Here is a 19,662-nt window from a genome sequence, read left to right on the forward strand (position 1 = left end):
TACAATTAAAAAGAGAATACAATTAAATACAAATAAAAAAATTAATGATGTTTGACTATTTCAAATTCAGGTTATACTTCAAAAGAAATCATATTTAGTTTTCACATACATATATTTTTCCAGTTCATAGCAAATGTTTTGATGTGAAGTTTATAAACAAAATAACTACAATAACAATGTTAGAGTAAAATGTTTACTTACACATTTAAAAACTCTTTTGGCGCTTGTACGTCACTGGTTTTACCCGTCACTAAGTTATGAACTTTTAGTTTGAAAGTTGGATTTGTCGCACCAGGCTGAAACAAAACATACGTACTGAAGCTAGGGTAATACAAATTATATCCTTAATATCCCGCACCCTATAATGCAACATTTGAAGAGTTTTAAATGAACGAAAATTCCTATTTACAAATTAAATAAAAAAAAGTATTGACAGTGTAGTTATACAGTATACACATAAATTGTAACGTGAATAATTATATAAAAAATCATTTGGGCTAAGTAAGCTCATGATTGAAATCTTTCGCTTATGACAACAATAGAAATTCTTAAATCTGAAAATAAAATAGAGCAAAATAGTTTCACTTTCTAGTTTTATCATCTATCATTTCAAAATACCGTATAAACACCATATGACCGGCTATCGGTAGCACATATGCAAATGGTACCACCTATCAAAATATGTTGTAGTCGATAAAAAAACACATTGTATTACAAATACAATCGAATATTATATCTCTACTTTATATGGTTGTGGAATCAATTCTGACAATCGGAAACACAGATTATAATGCATATGATATACATGTAATGATGACCGGAAATTCGGTGATTGACAGTATGTTTTAAAACTTGAATTTCACCAAAAAGGAAATGATCTTAAACAAATACAGTACCTTTGGGTAAGCTATTCTTTTCATTTCACCGTATTCATTGGTTGGATCACCATAGTAAGGATACATGTATTTTTTCACTCCAGTATCATTAAACTGAGCATATAAAATATGTGTTGCTTCCTGAGACCACCATATTGCACTGTCAGACATCAGTATCTCCTCTACAAACGTATGTTAGAAAATAATGAGATGTCGTATGCTTACAATTGAGGCAATCTAGAGTGTGTTAATAACATCGACAAATTTCATAGAAGGGTGTATTGTTTATACCGATTATGTTTGAGCGTTTGATATTGCCATTTGCATTGGGACTTTCCGATTTGATTTCCCCCGCAATTCGGTATTTTTCCTTTTTACTTATCACAAACCCTGAATTCAGCACTCATCTGCTGGCTCGGGATATCTTTGATAAGTTCCCAATGTTATCATTAATCCAGAAGCAAGCACTCATGTGCTGACTAAACGTGCTGACTTGCGATATCTTTGAAAAGTCATTCTGTGTTAAATTACTATTCATAACTTTGAAAAATACAAAGGCTTTTACCTCCATTCATACATTTATATATGACCTAAGAAAAATTGACACGAGTTTCAAATATTCGGTTTTTAATGCCCTACATCTTTTTTCAGGGTTTTGCCGTCCAAATTGTTTTAACTCAAGCGTTTTTGTTGAGTCTCGTGAGTTAACACAAGTCACATGATGTACAACACAATAAACCTGGAGTATCAAACGAGTTAACAGCAACTAAGATAATAAGACAAGAAAAGGACAGAATAAAATTGAGATTCTTTTTTTTTAAATTACACAAAGGCTTGGTTCATCTAAGAACGGTATCTTTGCCGCTGCACTCGAAACAGAACATAACTGTGATGGATAAATACTGACAAAAATATATATAATCTGTTGGTTAAATTCTTTCATTGCCCTCATCAAGTTGATTTAATAAATCATGATGTCTATAAAGTTTGAAACTTTACATGCATCATAAAACAATTAGGGCAGAATCTTATAAATTTCTAATTAATTTCATTCTAAACACATAATATTGTTTGATTATATTATTTCGAAAATGCCAAACATGATAAGTATTAAAACACATTTAGAAAACATCTTTTAGGTTTCATTACTAATCCTATGTGTTGTACAAGTTCACTTGTTTTAGCTTTTAATCGACAAATATTGGAATTTGATGTAGAAGTTATTTTGTAACGCGTTCCTCTTGATTTACGATGATTCGTGTATATGTTATTAATATCTACCTTCGTATACCCAATCAGGAATTCCATTAAATATTTCCTCCGTAATTCCATCAAATGTCACCTGTTTGGTTTCTTTCGTAATGATATTTTTATGGTATATATTATTATGTTGCACAAAAACCTGAAACAAAAATCGTCTGCACATGATCTAAACATATTAGTACGCAGAATTTAATCACAATGAGAATGAAAATAGGGAATATGTCAAAGGGTGGAGGATGTTTTCGCTTTTTTAACAGATTTTGAAATTAAATGTGTCTGAATTAAAAAAAAAGATGATTCATACAGACTTCGTCCCCTTTCACAGGTAATGTCTTCCTCATTAGATTTGACTGTATACAATATTCACTTTTAATGTTTTAAATTTCTATGTGTTTTGTAAAAAGTATTACCAACAAAAAAATGTAGTAAGCACCATTGTACGGTACTTAAGCAAAACCAAAACGTGTTATCCACGATGGGCCCACTGGGGATTTAATGCAATCAATTTCAAATACCATCCTACATAGTTGGATCAATGTCCACTATCAAACATTTTAATGTTAACAATGCTGCTTACATTCGACAATTAAAGAGGTTTGATGGTAATAAAGCAATGGGATTTTATTTGACGTTGTTGGTTTCCGTGTACATTGAGCAATCATAACTTACCACAGCTGGTCCTTTTGGGGCCCATCCAATGTACTGTAACACATCCTCATTTTTGTATCCTTCTAATGGTACATACGTCCTACAACGAATTAACATCATCATATTCACATGGTGTAACAACTGTGTGAACAAACACTAGTACTGTGGATTCATCATTATTCGTTGGATACCAATTTTCGTGGATTTCGTGGGTACCGGGGTAACTACGAAATTCGATGATCAACGAATGACAAATTGCCCATAAGGCTTGTATGCAGATTTCGGCAAAACCACGAAATAACCACGAACATGTAGGTTTCCCTTAATCCACGAAAATTGGTACCCACGAAATTAAATGAATTCGCAGTATAATGAATTCAAGTGTTGGAATCTCATTTTGATCTTAAATTTATCTTACATATTAAAACAATAAGTTTTTCAGGATTGTTCAGTCTGTCAGACTTAACCACTGCGGTAAGTTCAGCATAATTGAGACACTTCGCTTGCAGTTAGTTTCATAATTTTTAAATCATTCGCTGGCAGTCAAATCAAAACTAGAACTGCTGATACCTTTCGCTTGGAGGAAGTTACGTCAGTATTGTTGAGAGATTTCGGTTGCAGTCAATTCAGTACTGTTCGCTAGCCGTTCAACTTATTTTGTATGATATTGATGAAATAATAGACAAGAACTACTAAACCGTCTGAACAAAGACTGAACAAATTTAATTGACCACAAACACATTTCCTATGTTGCCTGAACAGACCTTACTTAATTTCAAGTCAATAACAAGTCCAGTAATGCAATTACCGTAGTCAATAAGTCTGAAAAATTACTGAAAGACGGATACTTATTTAATAGTTCATGTTCAGTCTTTAAATAGCTGTTCAGGTCCATATGACCATAACAGATAAAAATACGTTTACTAGTGGAAACACTTTGGAATTGCATGACGCGAGAAGCAAGTATATCCGTTTATAGTATTTCGATTGTTGTTACTTAAATGTTTTTATTTTTTTTTAAATTTCATAGGAAGACAATAACTACAATTGTAAAGATTCAACAAAATGAAAATTTCCTTTAAAATTGCATTCCGAATAAGTGCATTCCAATAAATACATTATATCCTAAAACATTATTATAACTCCTTCTGCTTATGTTAGAACAATCAAAATTAAATGAATCGACAGAATTTTATAGTGATCAGCATTATAGCGTCGTATTCGACGACGATAAGATAAGGTTCTGGAGATGGGAAGGTGTCTATGTTTCTATTTATTTGTCATGTCATTTTTTCCAATTTTATATATTCTATGTGTTTACCTCAGTAATAGTTTGTAACTCGGATTTTTTTTTCTCTCAATCTATTTATGTCTTTCGAACTGCGGTATACTACTGTTGCCTTTATAATTCAGCACTTCATTAATCTCCATTTCTTTTTCAATTTTCTTATGTTTTTTTTTAACCCAAACCAGACACTCTTTAATCATATTTTATTTTTAATATGTATTGTAAATTCTTCATGATTTAGAGTAACGTTCGCCAAGGCCCCTAGACTCTGTCCTTTAGTCCTATTTTGATCACCCAAAGTCAACCCATGAATTCTCTATCATCATCTATATGTTACAACGGAGACATCAATAATACACTGTATGATTTAGCATCGTACTATTGACTGGATTACAACACAATATAAAGCTATTATCGATTTGGCATTCTTCTTACACATAGTTTCAATTAGTTTACGCTAGGTTACAAACTTCTTACAATATTCATTTTCTTTTCTCTCGTCAATAAAAACGACGATCTTTCAAGAATGTTCTGAAGTAATTGATGATTTATCAATCCGGCTGCTATGTGTTTTGTTAACTATTTGTCTCATTTTTTTTGGTTCCAGTCTATCGGTCTTTTGCTCGCATTTCTAGAAACGGCCGATGCTCTTCTTTCCATTATCCTGGAGTTATATAACTACAGTTGGCTATTCTCCCTCTCCTAACTTTCTCATATAATGCTTGCCCCCGTAATTTGATACCCGATTTTGATTTGTCATACTACAAAAGCTTTGAAAATTGTGTGCTTTTTTCCTTACTAATATTTGCAATCAGAACAAATATTATTAAACATTTGTTAAACTGAAAGCATGCATTGTTCTTGACCGTTTCGGAGTGTAAAGGACTATGGGCAGTTTTCATTGTTCGTACCACAAAATGAAAATAAGAGAGTGCATTAGATTCTGAAAACGTCAGAGTTTATTAATATTATAATTCGTAAATCATACATTAACCATGTTAACTCACCCAGTAGACACGTTGTAAAGACTGTACTTTGAAAGTGTGGAATGTCTGTATATCTAGGAAATAAAAATAAGTATAAACGATTGTATACAAACACATTTACAAAATATCCACTTCACACGGATGGGTTGGTTTTTCTACTTCAGTAAAAGCATATCAATTGAATGAATTCAAACTACATTACATTTATGTATATTGATTCTTTTAAACCTTAATCATCGATGTTAAAAAATGTTACATTTCAGCATGGATGTATTGTCATTCCAATGTGCAAAATATTTTAAACAAAACTGGAAATACGGCGCAAAATCTTTACTCAAAAAGAGTTTACACACAACGTTGAAACGATTTGATTAAACTACAAATAATGTATCCATGCACACTTTCTGACCTGGCAATTTCTGTCGCCAAATTTTAAAGGTGTGTATAATAAGGACAAAACAATGATTTTTATTTCAATCACGTGATTTCACACTTACATGTTCTGGTGCACCGGTTGTCAAAATGGCGTATTTTCGGTCAGGTGACAATTTATAAACTCCAGTGTCTAATGTTTTCTGCAAAGATAATTACATGAAGGTGTTAAGAATATGTATTGCATTGCATTACAATGTATTACATTGTATACATGCACATGTACAAAACATTACATTACATTACATTACATTACATTACATTGCATGACATTAAATTACAGTAATATTTCGTTGCGTTTCATTACATTGCATTACATTACATTACATTACATATTATGGCACAACATTGCTTTGCATTTCATTGAAATTAGATCAGAGAATGAGTAGCCAGGAAAACAATAAATATTTATTTTTGAAATTTTAACGGTATGTTTAAGCGCGTTGTATGTTATGCTTTAAACAAAGTTGTTATACTTACAAAGACTGTACTTAAGATTAAGGTTACTGTTTCATTAGAAGTACAGTTGTATTCTACGACTGCGCCATCATCGTTTCTGTACACAAAGGCCTCGTCTCCTACAAAATAGAAAACAGTTGCATTGCTAATACAGGATTGAACGTTTGTTTTGATAAGTATGGATATAGATAACAAGTATAAAATAGAATAGCAAAAAATAATATCAGGGGCAATTGTAATGAAACAATCGAAAGAGAGACAAAGGACGAAAATTAGCCGTCAGTATATGAGGATATGGACGGTAGTATTTATTTCTGACTCTGTAATTGTTAGGCCTTTTTACTTCATCTTAATATTTACCCATTATGCGTTATTGTCTTCGTTCTTTATATTATAGCATCATATTATTTTCCATTCTTCATTTTTGGGGCCCTTTTTTTCTTTGCTATTTTGTTGACTAGTCTGAAAACCCCATCCTTACCCTCAGATGCTACACAGGGATCTAAAGATAATGCTATTTGATGTAAAAAACTAAAGCATGTGTAAGTTCTTGTGCTCCGGAACGGAAAACGGTTTCTGGTCCAATTGAAGAGGGAAGAAAGATACCGAAGGGACAGTCAAACTCATAAATCTAAAACAAAACTGACAAAGCCATGGCTAAAAAAGAAAAAGACAAACAATAGTACAAACTGTATTATAGAGCATATGAGCTTACACATGCTTTAGTTTTTGCATCACATAGCATTATCTTTAGATCCCTGTGTAGCATCTGAGAGTAAGGATGGGGGTTTTAGACTAGTCAACAAACTGTACTATTGTTACGTTACTGTACTATTGTTACGTTACTTTATCGAGAGAAAATCGAAATCAACGTTTCTTTTTTTTTATTTGTTTTCTTCACCTGTTTAATTCTCGAGAAGCATTTCTATATAAATTGTCTTACCGTCCACCCATGTGACATACAGCTCTTTCGGATGAAAAGATTGGTTAAGGTAATTTTCTAACGATAGCTTTACTCTGTTGTCCTCCTCCTTCGAACCTAAATAGAAAAGTTAAGAATTGAAGCAAGCATAAAATATCTAATGAAAAAGAAAAGATAATTGTTTTATTCCAATTGTATTTATATGATACATCATTTGTTTGTATTTGAAATAAAATTAAAATAGAAATGAAACGGTTCTGAAATTAAACCTGACTACAGAATGATGCAATTAAAAGAAATATAATCTAAGTAATTAAAATGAGGTTTCAAATAAAATGACCATACAAACTTATTCATAAACGCCATGAATTATTTCGAAGATTCAATATAAATAAATGCAATTTAATATACATCCAACATAAGCCTACATTAACTTTTGAATTTCGTTATTTAGCGTAAGCAGATACAGGTGTAATCAATACTGTCTACTAGTAGTCATATCTAATAATTGCATTGCTGATGATATTCAAATTTAAGCTGCGCAGATATGTGCAAATTAACCAATTATGAACAAAATTAACAACAAAAAGGGTATATACATGTAACATTTATGCCTTTAGAAATGGACATCTTTAAATATTTAAACACAGACACTGCTTTGAATTTTATCGCCAACTTTTTTCAGAACGTTTTTTGTAACTTGGTTTGTTCCTTGTTTACACATGCAGTCTGGGACATGTGTTTGTAAGGGCTGTGTATTTATCAATCGATCAGGTTTGCAGAGTTAAGAAAGAAGTCAAATTTCACTCTTGTGAGTAAATTTTCAACAGGGGATCGAAACAACACGAGCCTCATTTTAAAAAAGATTCATTGAGTCTCGTCCTTAAAAGTTGTGTTTAGTTTGCATTTAACGTTAGTTTGTACAGAATGTGATTTTATAATACTCTCTGATGCCTATTATTCATGCAGTTGTCCGCATATTGTTAACAGATAAATAAATATAATAGAATATAATGTGGTATGATTGCCATTTGGACAACTTTACTCCAGAGACCAACTGACGTAGACGTAAACAACTATGGGTCACCGTACGGCCTTACACAATGAGCAAAACCCAAACGAAAAAGCAAGCTATAAAAGGTCACAAAATGACAATTGTAAACAATTCAAACGATAAAACTTTAGGATTGAACTGGCATCTTTATATATAAATGATCCAATAAAAAAGTTCCTTCACGCTGTCATGAAATCTTGATGGAATTTGAAGTTTGTTGATATTATGTATGAATTTAATATACAGATAAGAAGTCCCATAGTATTAACTAAGCGTGCATCTATAATTATATTTTTGTGCGAGAAAGCAGGTGGCTTCTATCTATCGGAATACACCTATAACTACTAATCTATGCTGCTAACATCTAAACGATGAAAATATGAACTAGTTTTTTCTGATAATTGGCAAGCTATGCAATATCATCTAATCGATGGAAACATGTACTATATAGTTTATACTGATATTTGGCAAGCTATGTAATATTATAATTCTGTTGTTAATTAATCAATATACATCGTATCAACCTTTTTCAGAAATTAATATTACAAAGGGCATTTTTAATCATATTAATTAATGACAAATCAACCGATTGTCTGTCAAAGTATGCATTACGGACGGTTAAAAGTACATACCGGTATTAGGAATATGAGGAACCTATGCATATATGCCACATGTGATGGTTGAACAATATACATCATTAAATCAAAATGGTAAAGTACATTTCTATAATTAAAAAAACCTTGCTATTAGATGGATTATGTTCTATCGTAAAAACAATTCATTATAATCAATATGTAATATGATTAGACTACTTTAATTTGATAAAAATTGTTTTTTTTATCGTTCTGGCTGTCAATTTTCAATCGTTTTACATTAGCTTTAACAGATCGTGGGCTTTTTCTCGTTTGAATTAACATTTTTTTTTATATTGCAGGCTCCAAAGTATCAATACGGTATAGATCTTGCTCATTGTTGCGCGGGCCGTATATGTTATTTACATCCCTGTCCTTTTTAGGAGAATAGACCTGCAGGATCCTGTACCAGAGGCTCTAACGTACTCTACTTCGAGACTTGCGTGACGGTTCAAACATGTTTGAACTTTCAACATGAATTATGTTAAAAAGCTTCTTTTCTTTGACTTACTTTTTGTTTGTATTCACCTATAGGCTGATAGAGAGCCAACATTGGAAGATAACAGAGTAGGTATGTGAATGTTTTTAAGAGAATACATGGACGAGGGAATATTGTAAACACAGGACTGCTTGTGTATACGTTCTTGTGTTACACACAGTAAAATAGTAGCAGGTGTAATTTATAGTAAGTGCAGCTCATGTCTTAACCTCCACTCTCTTATTGCGTCTCTTCACTATTACATCATTGTCATTCGCCTCTTATTAAGTGGCGTTTGTAAGAAGAAAAAAACTCTCTTGATTTACCTTAACCTTGAACGTTTTTCATAAATAAACTCATCATGAATACCATGACTAAATATAGTATATACGCTAGTTTCGTCTACGAAAGACTCGTCAGTGACGCTCGAATCCCAAAAAGTTAAAAATGCCAAATAAAGTACGAAATGGAAGAGCATTGATGACCAAAGTTCCTAAAAGTTTGCCAAATACAATTAAGGTAATATGCCTGAGATAGAAAAGCTTAAGTATTTCAAAACATTCAAAAATTTGTAAACAGTAAATTTATAAATATTACCATATCAATGAAAATTCATGTCAGCACAAAAAGTGCTGACTACTGGGCTTGTGATACCCTCGGGGAAATAAATCTCCACCAGCAGTGCATGTTGTAATCTCAAGCATATCGTTGATATCATTCAACATTCACATCGCAGTGTATCGTGCAATGTGCATAGATAAAAGTTGGTATCATCATTATAGCGCAAATAATAAATTTACTTATTGCGCATTATTAAACTATATTATATTTTTTTTAAGTTTTTTTAAATCAAAGAACTAGTTATCACATCATAAGAAGTTGTGGTTTGTTATATCCTATTAGTTTTGATTTCGTTTTGGACAATTTTGTGGTAAATAGATGACAGTTCTTTGAGTGTTATTTCCTTCTATCTTTTTTAATACTTAGGTTATTTTCAGTTTGACATATTGTACAGAAATCTGGCTATTGGTGAATGATCCTTAATAGATGTAAGAAGATGTGGCCTGACAAACAACTCATTTTATTCAGAGACAGACGTAGAAAGAAGTCTTTATAAAAGAAATCAGGAATTCACTTTATGTTTAAAAGAATCGTAGTAGCCTAGTTACTTGTAAAATCCGATAAAGCCGGTTTCAGCATAACCAGTTTATTATCTTATTTAATTCATCAATTCAAGAAATGCAAGTGAATGGTGTATAGTATTCAGTCGATACTGTCTGAATGATTCATGAAGCCATAGAGCAGTGAATTGTCGAGATACTTAATTCACTCGAGAAGAACATATTGGAATCATTAGATTCCGAATAAATGTTACTTTGATCATGGAACTATTACGTACGTTGACAACTCAATGCTTCTTTGTCTTATAATACATTACAAACGGTTCATTTAGCGTAGTTAACAGTATAACTGTCCTCTTCAAAATTGATTTTTGTGTGAAAAAAAAACCAGGCATCATTCAAGATCTCCAGGCGGCAAATAAAAAAATATATCATCTAAATCGTAATTAGATATTTTACAGTTGGGATCTTCTAAACACACCAAACCTAAACTGCATTTGTTTGGCTTTCAATAACAAAGGGAAGGACATATTGAAATTATCCCTTTTTAAAATATTTCTAATACGAGGAATACTAACAGTCTCCGGGATAAGTTTACAATTCCGCTGAGTGCAAAAGTTGTCACCTTAATTTTCTTCCCTGATAATTGTCCTAAATTGTTTTGGCTATAGCACTACTGTTGAAAAAGTTATGCCCCTTTTTCAACAGTTTCCTCAGAGGAAAAGTAGTTTTCCTGAAGGGAAAACAAACTTCTCTAAAGGAAAACCATTTTTCCTCAAGGAAATCTGATTGAAAAAAAAATGTATTATTGAAGATGGCAAAGCGGTAAATCAAAAAGATATCATATCTTAAACATTTAAAAAGGGACAATTCTAATACCCCCTGTTTTATTGAAGTTTGTTTTAAAGCTACACACCTACGGTTGGGTTTGAGTGTGTCTAGACGATTCTATCTGGAAAGGGGTAGCATATTTGCAAAAACTGAAACGACTTTTATTTATTAAATGCAGATAGGACGTCATAGAACCTCGTTCTTGTCCTTAATCATTCATAATACGAGGGATACTCATTCAATAGCATTTGTTTCAATAATAGCCATCAATTGCTTGAATGGAAATAAAAACAATTTCATCGAACAAAGTCTTCCAACATATATGTGTTTAAGCTATCATTGCAAGTTTTCTTTTCAATTACAAGCGCCTTTTATGCTTAGCTATATATGTATAGCAAACAGCAACTTCATCTTATCACAATCTAAAGAAGCTTATGCTCAAATAGCAAAAGCTACCTGTATCCATTAGGAAATATAAAGACAAAACATTTTAGAAAACTTGCTGTCAGACCTTAATTGATTTTATGCAAACAAAATAAATTATTGTTAATTATTTCTATGCTAAAAACATTTATTTGCCCATTAAAAACAAAAAACATAAAATAATTAATAATTATGCATGAAATGTCGTTACACTTGATTATTTACAAAAAAAAAGAGGATTTTTTTTTTATAGAAAATATATCTCTCATAAACTTTTCCATGAGGTTAACAGGTATATATATGTTCGCATTAGTTAAGCATAAAAAAGGCACTAAGAAATCATCAGCGCATGACAGCAAAGGCTGTAGCAGAAGTCAACATATAAGGCTATTACATTGCACAGTGGTGACTTTAGATTTTATAACTTTAAACTTATGTTTAAACACACATTTTCTTTAGTGAATCTACATTATTCAAATTATGTGCTGTCTTAACGGTTAGTTGTACACTTATGATCTAATAGTGAAATCTGCATGTGTACACATTGCTTGTGGTTCTTTGGTAGACTACTGAGGGGGATAAATCTATATGAACAAAGTCTTTGTTTGGCTATTGAGGGAAACATATTTAGTCTTAAAAAAAATGGGTGAGTGAATCGTATTGTTTGTATGAAACTATTTAACCGTTTCATAACAGTTCTCTGAAAAAAATATTGATAAAATATTTCTTTACTCCCCTGATATAACGAAATATTTTATTTGGACAAAAAACCTCAGTAGAACGAACCAAAATACCACAGAATTACTCCACAGGTCATGTAGATTATGCAAACGCCACCGTCTGCGACGGGCAGACAACTCATGTTAATTAAAGTGCATTTTATTAAATGTTGAATGCTTAAAAATCATGTGCCTGTCCACTGTTTCTGTCCTTCCAGTCGTTAAACTTTACTTAGAACCTGGAATACACATTTTGTGCACGAAACACCAAAGCTAGGATTTTGATTGGTCGAATTATGAGTCCGAGTACTAATTTTACTCGAATGTGTTATGACTTTGTCAATACCTTGTAGTCAAATAAATTGGAGTACAAGTATTGTACTAAGACGCAGAAATCAACCAATCAAAATACTGGAATTTCGAGTAGAAATGTTGTACTCAGAGTAATGAATAAAAGTTTATGACCAAAAGGCCAAGAACGCAGAGGTGACACGTTATAAGTTTGCCCTACATGTATCTATTCCAATTCCCAACGAGTGGAATAGGCACAATCAACATGACCTGTGTATCTTTATAAGTCGTGTTTATTTGTTAATATTAGACATATAAACAAGCTACAAGCAGTGTAAAGTACTCGCTATATAATAGCATCTAATACCAAAGGATTTGTTCATAAATGATTACTTTCAGTATCTGGAAATATAAATAAATAGGAGAAAACACGACATAATGTAAAATGATAACATGTGAAAAGGTAGGATATGAAAATATGATCCTTAATTCCTCTTTAAAACAAATAATCAATGACAAAATCAAAATGATAAAACAAAAGGAATTAACAAAACAGGAAAAGAAGGTTTACAGAATAGAAATGTAAGTCTTAAAAAAAATCATGAATATTTCAAAAATAGAATTATCAGAGAAAATTTATCATGAATCATAATATTTAAATATTTGTTTAATCAAATTTTTAGTTTTAGGCTTTTAATTCAGTATTGCAGATAACACTTTTTCGCTTTATACCGTACTCCGATACGTCTCCTTTTCAATGGTGCACATGTTACACTACCACCATGACAATCCGCAATGTACCCCGTTTATAGGCTCACCAAATTCATCGGAGTAATGAACAATTTACATGCCCTAATCGAACAATCCGAAAAGAAGAAGTTTACAAGTAACCTTATCGTGTTAAGACAGTAAGATTGTACCATAACGTACCTGGCGTTACTAGAATGATGGCTGTCACTATAAGAGCGCATACAATCAGAATAACCAACAAGGCTATAGCAATGCCTCTCCAGTTCCTTTGGTCTTGAGTGTGTCCAACAAGTTCCTGAAAAAGAAATAAAAAAATACTTATAAATCCAGATAATGTTTTCTCCATTCGTAGACCTGTAAAAATGCAGAAAATAATAATAAACTTGACATGAAAATGGGAAATGTGTCAAAGACACAGCAACAACCCGTTCAAAGAGAATAACACAGCCCAAAGCCACCAATAGGTCTTCCACGCAGCGAGAAATTCACGGATCCGGAGGCGGGCTTCAGATAGTCATGCCTCATTCGCACTACAACATTTCCATGTTCAGGGAACCATGAAATATTTGCACAAAAGTCAAAAGGTATACGGCATAGAGCGTTGCCGTATTTGAAATCAACGTGTATAGTCAGAAAGGTATTTGATAAAAACTTTCTCCAAGGCAATGGATCTGTAGAAATCAGAATAATGCAGAAAAAAGGGGAAAAGAAAATTTTGTCTAAACCTTTAAAGGCTCAATAATGCCACAAGAATACTATTTGTCATCAAATGCATCTGATATTATATTAAATGGTGATGTCGAAATATTAGGTTTAATTTTTTAAGAGAAATTCTTATCTGGATTTTGATAACATGCAATAAAGCTTTTAACATCTACCTAAGAACAGGGAATACGAGCTACATTAACAGTATTAATTGTGAAAATGGATCAAGAAGATAAAGGCGAGATAGCTTAATTTTCTTGAAAGATTTTTCGAATCTCATTGTGTCTGTCAATAACCGAATTAAGAAAAACAGTGAACAACAGGTTCACAAACAGGTGCAGACATGAAATAAATATGTATATGCACTTGATGTGCACATTTCTAACTCTGCCAAAACACAAATAAAGTGAGATGTGTTGTTTGTCGATGAAACGTCTACTAAAGAGTAGCATGTAGTATGAATTATTATTTCTAATACTAAATTATAATCCTGGTACATTTGATACAAATGTAACTATTTAAACCACTGGGTCGATGCCACTGCTGGTTGACGTTTCGTCCCCGAGGGTATCACCATCCTAGTAGTCAATATTTCGGTGTTGACATGAATATCAATTATGTGGTCATTTTTATAAATTTCCTGTTTACAAAACTTTGAACTTTTTCGAAAAACTAAGGATTTTCTTATTCCTGGCATAGACTACATACATGACCTAAGCCGTATTTGTCACAACTTTTTTTGAATTTTGGATCCTCAATGCTCTTCAAATTTGAACTTATTTGGCTTTATAAATATTTCGATTTGAGCGTCACTGATGAGTCTTATGTAGACGAAACGCGCGTCTGGCGTACTAAATTATCATCCTGGTACTTTTGATAACTATTACGAAAAGAATGGAATGCCACACATCAAAAATAAGTTCACAGAGCAGGGGACTAAGCGCCCCCTTCATTTATGCATTTATGGAGATTCGTACATAATGGATGTATGGACTCTTTACAAGTATAACTCTGTTAGTTTCGGGGCCCCACTCTTTTCAAACCCGGTTCGACGTTTCAATTTGAACAACGTACTGGGGCTAATTCCATACACTATTATGATATAGCATATACAAGTATGACAAATTAGCTAGACATTCATAGGAATCCTACAGAGAGCTATGCGTGTGGTTATCGATAATTCATACATTAATGTTGAAATGGAAAACGTATAAACAAAATTTAAAGCGAATACTATAACCATAATATTGATATTTTTCATTTTCCACAACGATCGATGAAAGCGTAGTACAAATGTATCTATAGCTGATAGTCGACAAATAGTTTCGATTTTTACAACATTCAATGGGGACAAACACTAGATTGTTTATAGAAATTTTAGTTGTAGGCAGACGTAGCAATTGTATTGGTAGATTTAACAATACAGATAAGCATATATACATATATATAGATTAAGAACATAAATCCATTGTCGACGTCATAAAATATTATGATGAACATCCCATTTTAGCACGCTTATAACGTTGGGATAGATTTGTCTATATATATATACAAAGTGTCCCTTTGATTTTTATTTTGTTCAGGCTACAAATGTAACATTAATAAGAAATCGATGGAAACCTATTATTAGATACAGAACATGCAAGCTCAAACAGTGTGATATACTGGCGATTTTTGAAATGCAAAGACAATTGGAAATAATGTTTGATTGACTCACAATTGTTTAATGTCCAGTGACAAGTATTACATGTATGATTGCAAAGACTAAGAACGGATGTAAAATACCAAACTAGTTGTGTTTTAAAACGACGAAAACACAAAAAAAAGTCTACACAATACTACTCAGAAATGACACAATACTACTCAGAAATGTAAGACATCAGGAACCCAAAATAATCCGTCAGTGACATCAGTGGCTTAGTCGACATCAGACTCAAATTTCATTATGGATAACCGATCATCATTAGCCCTTCTGTTGTCGAAGTTAAATTCAGATTTATTTGTATCTGTAAATCGTTTGAATGATACTCCATCAAGCAAGATTTTAAGTATTGAATTGTGATGAATTCGCCATTACAAAACTTTATATTATAGGTAATGTTTTCAAAAGCGTACACCAAAAACGCTAAGCAGTGATGTGACGTTTGCTACATTTTGGTGTACGAACAATAAAATTAACCAGTGTCCTTTAGTTTCTGAAACATCGGATCGTCGATATAAACATCGTTTAATTTTAACAGTCTGCTAATTAACGACAAGACGAAAAAATACTTTAATTACGATGATCTTTTTTCTAAAGGTATATTTTAAGAATTAATAGTCCTCATTGCTCTCCAACTTCTTTCTACTTTATTTGGTTTTTTTTTCCTTTAAATTGTTCGAAGACAAAACACGCGTTTAGCTTACACAGTGTTAATCATGGTATCTATACGACGATTGTTTTTTTTAGAAGTAACACCGACAAGTTATTCTGTCACGCTCCCAGACATATCATTGCATTACCTGCTTGCTGTGCTCTTGGTACTTTATTTAAATTATTTATCCTTAATCAAATTCAATCAGAAGGCCAAACCATTAACTCATTAACTTCTGGTTTTCAGAGGTTAAGTGTGTAATTCTAAATACAGCGGTTTTGATATATGGCTATCAAACTCAGTACAGTGATCGTTTCCGTTCCGGAACTTTTTTCCTGCGGACCCCTATTCGGATCGGAACTGGATCTGCCGGGGAGTTTGATATGTCTATATCTTATTACTTTTAAAAGCTAATCTAGTTTTAACCGGGCTTTGGATACGGACATCAATAATGAAACAATCAATGGGTGTAACGTTTCCTTTAGCTTTACTTTCAAATGTATGAATAGGGTTATATTTCATTTTCGATAGTAAGATTTACTTTCCGTCCATTGAAAAACAAATGGTAAAACCAGTATGAAGCAGTACATCTCTATATTTTTCAGAAACAGAATGCAAAACGCTTTAGAGCTAACATATTCAATTGATGAGATGCAAGATGCTATTGCATAATTGCACAAATTGATGCAATTGAGAAATCCAAACTCTTCTAAAACGAGTAAACAGAACATCGCAACATAGAAAAGGAAAATTCACAATAGAAAAGAAAATATATGAAATAACGAATATCGGCCAAGAACCTTTGAAAAATCTGCAGTATCTACAGAACATTGGACTATGTAAGTAAATCATGCGTAAGTCTTACAGATTGGTGACGTGAGTTTGACGTGAACTTGACTGATCAGCGAATGATCGATGACTGCCTACGGATCGCTTAAAAGGCAACGCCTAAGGTAATACTTTACGTGTATATAGGCTGATCAGAGCGGGAGGCCCTGGGGCCCGGGCCCCCACCTTATCGTTGGAAAAATTTGGTTTGATTATATAGGAAATCACTGAAGCATGACTGGAGCGGGCCCCCCTTAGGGCAGTCCGCGGGCCCACGTATACGTATAAAAGTTCTGGATCCGCCACTGGTGAAGGAAAACAGAATAACTTGCAAATAGAGCTTTGTTAGATCGTGATGAAGCAAAGAAATACAATATGCATAAATTACAATACATTATTTAAACAGGGATAAAAAGGCACAGTAAAACCTCCAGTCACCAATATCTTCAAATTTATAATCCATACAATAAACTAACTCCTTTTGAAAAAATAAAGTCACAGAAATACTAAACTCCAAGGGACATTTTAAACGGAAATTTCCTGATCAAATGGCAAAATCAAAAGCTCAAAAACATCAAACGAATGAATAACATCTGTCATATTCCTGGAAACGGTTGTAAAAATGAAAAAATATTGCGGATTTACGATTTTTACCACTTTTTGTAAAATACATGTTCCACAAATCACGGATACTTCGGAGAACCGAGCAAGATACTATACTTGATAGAACGCTTTTTGTTGAATTGTCTAATCAAAAGTATTAAACTATAAACAAGTCCACAAACCTCATTTTCCAACTTTGCCAGTAATGTATCAGACAAAACCCTTTTTCTATTGTCATAGAATCTTTTTCCTCTTTTCGGAACATGATAGCTTTCCCCGTCCGATTCCTCATTGTTGGTATTAGCTGTGACTGCAAACATTCTACATGTTCATAGTCTCTAAACTTACTTTAAAAACCTAGCCTCCAAACCCAATGCTCATTCAAGTCGAAATAAATAATTCATAACTCAGTAAAAATCATCCAGCGAAACTTAAATTAAACCAACTCTACAATATGTGCCATAGTCTTTGTATATTCATTAGCTCGGTAAACAAAAAGGTAGATATATTGACAAATTTTAATAAGTTTCTCCTATCAAAATTGTAATTTGAATGGCGACCGCTTCACAATGCAGGTCGTTTTTAAATGGGAAATCGAATACCGTCATCTATTTTCATAAAAATATATATGTTGTATAACGTTTGATGGGCAAAACTAATTTGTGTCATGCGATGCAGAACAAGTATAAATTATTCACATGTTTTATAAAATCTAGAACTGTTACATGATGCAAGAAAGAACATATATTGCAGTATTGAAAAAATAATAAAAAAAATAATAAATGCTGTCTCAGCAAAAGCTAGAGAATGACGGAAAGGAAATTTAGAAACAGTAAAAAAATGAGTACTTTTTATTTCTTTTTGCGTGTACGACTTAAAAAGACCGTACTCTTAATCAGTGGAATTTTACCGAACTGTTTAAAATATCGGCGATTAAATTAGAAAAGTGCCTAAATTTCCCATTTTGGATCATGTTGAAGTGTTATTTTTCAACTCACGATCGACAAATATAAACTCACAAGGCTACCTTTGTCCAGAACATAGAATCATATGCAAAACAGTGTGGCTGTGGCTATTGATTGACGTCCTAAATTAACCCATTGACTGAGACAGATTATGTGAACGTTTGTCTGTAACGACCACTGCTCACTATGTACTTGTTAAAGACACTTAAACTGTGGGGTTATCAAAGATTCTCAATACCTAAATAAAGTAATTCGAAAAATTAATCATGAATAACACGATGTTATGATTTATATATCAATAATATAAATCAAAACATAAAGGTTATTCCTAATTAATTTTTCGGATTATTTCATTATGAAAGGCGTTTAAGAACCTTTGGTGACCCTACAGTTTAAATTCTATAATAAGTTAGTGAGCAGTGTCGTTACAGACAAACGTTCACATAATCTGTCCCAGTCATTGATAAATTAAGGACGTCAATCAATGGCCACAGCCACACTGTTTTGAATATGATTATATATGAATTCATCATGTCATTCATTGTTCATATGACAACCAATTATCATTTTTGTTTTTAAGGTCTATCTCAGACACAATTTGGTTCTAATAGAAACATCATAACCCTGAATTCTTGGGATGAGTTAGAATTTAAAAACTTAAAGGAAAAATTCTAAACGGAAAGTCCCTTGTCAAATAAATGGCAAAATCAAAAGTACAAACACCAAAGAATTAAAAACAACTGTCATATTCCGCATTTGGTACATGTATTCATTATAAAAAAAAATCAATTATTATTAGGCATATACACTTCAACATGATAATTTTAGCTTTTAACTTATTAGGCATATACAATTCAACATGATAATTTTAGCTTTGAACTTATTAGGCATATACACTTCAGCATGATAATTTTGGCTTTTAACTTATTAGGCATATACACTTCGACATGATAATGTTAACTTTTAACTTATTAGGCATATACACGTCAACATGATAATGCTAGCTTTTAACGTATTTAAAATGCACTAACAGTA

The 19,662-nt window shown here is 32.4% G+C and overlaps 1 protein-coding gene across 19 annotated transcripts in view; it reads right to left on the reverse strand.

The window, feature by feature from the left end:
- The window catches only part of LOC134695072 (prolyl endopeptidase FAP-like), a 135,586-nt gene that overhangs the window by 18,500 nt on the left and 97,424 nt on the right, over window positions 1-19,662 (reverse strand). For 8 of the 19 annotated variants that reach the window (XM_063556256.1, XM_063556254.1, XM_063556251.1 and 5 more), the window contains exons 2-11: window positions 13,353-13,467; window positions 12,816-12,824; window positions 6,895-6,990; window positions 5,973-6,070; window positions 5,558-5,635; window positions 5,082-5,134; window positions 2,808-2,886; window positions 2,157-2,277; window positions 897-1,057; window positions 202-296 (exon numbers count right to left, since the gene is read on the reverse strand). In XM_063556256.1, the coding sequence (XP_063412326.1) occupies window positions 202-296; window positions 897-1,057; window positions 2,157-2,277; window positions 2,808-2,886; window positions 5,082-5,134; window positions 5,558-5,635; window positions 5,973-6,070; window positions 6,895-6,990; window positions 12,816-12,824; window positions 13,353-13,467 (905 nt within the window). Of the gene's footprint in view, window positions 1-201; window positions 297-896; window positions 1,058-2,156; window positions 2,278-2,807; window positions 2,887-5,081; window positions 5,135-5,557; window positions 5,636-5,972; window positions 6,071-6,894; window positions 6,991-12,815; window positions 12,825-13,352; window positions 13,468-17,844; window positions 18,022-19,662 lie in introns of those variants that run through there. The other 11 variants (XM_063556258.1, XM_063556257.1, XM_063556255.1 and 8 more) reach the window with 6 other exon arrangements.

This window comes from Mytilus trossulus, chromosome 13 (assembly GCF_036588685.1).
Source record: "Mytilus trossulus isolate FHL-02 chromosome 13, PNRI_Mtr1.1.1.hap1, whole genome shotgun sequence".
In the NCBI taxonomy this organism is placed as follows: domain Eukaryota; kingdom Metazoa; phylum Mollusca; class Bivalvia; order Mytilida; family Mytilidae; genus Mytilus; species Mytilus trossulus.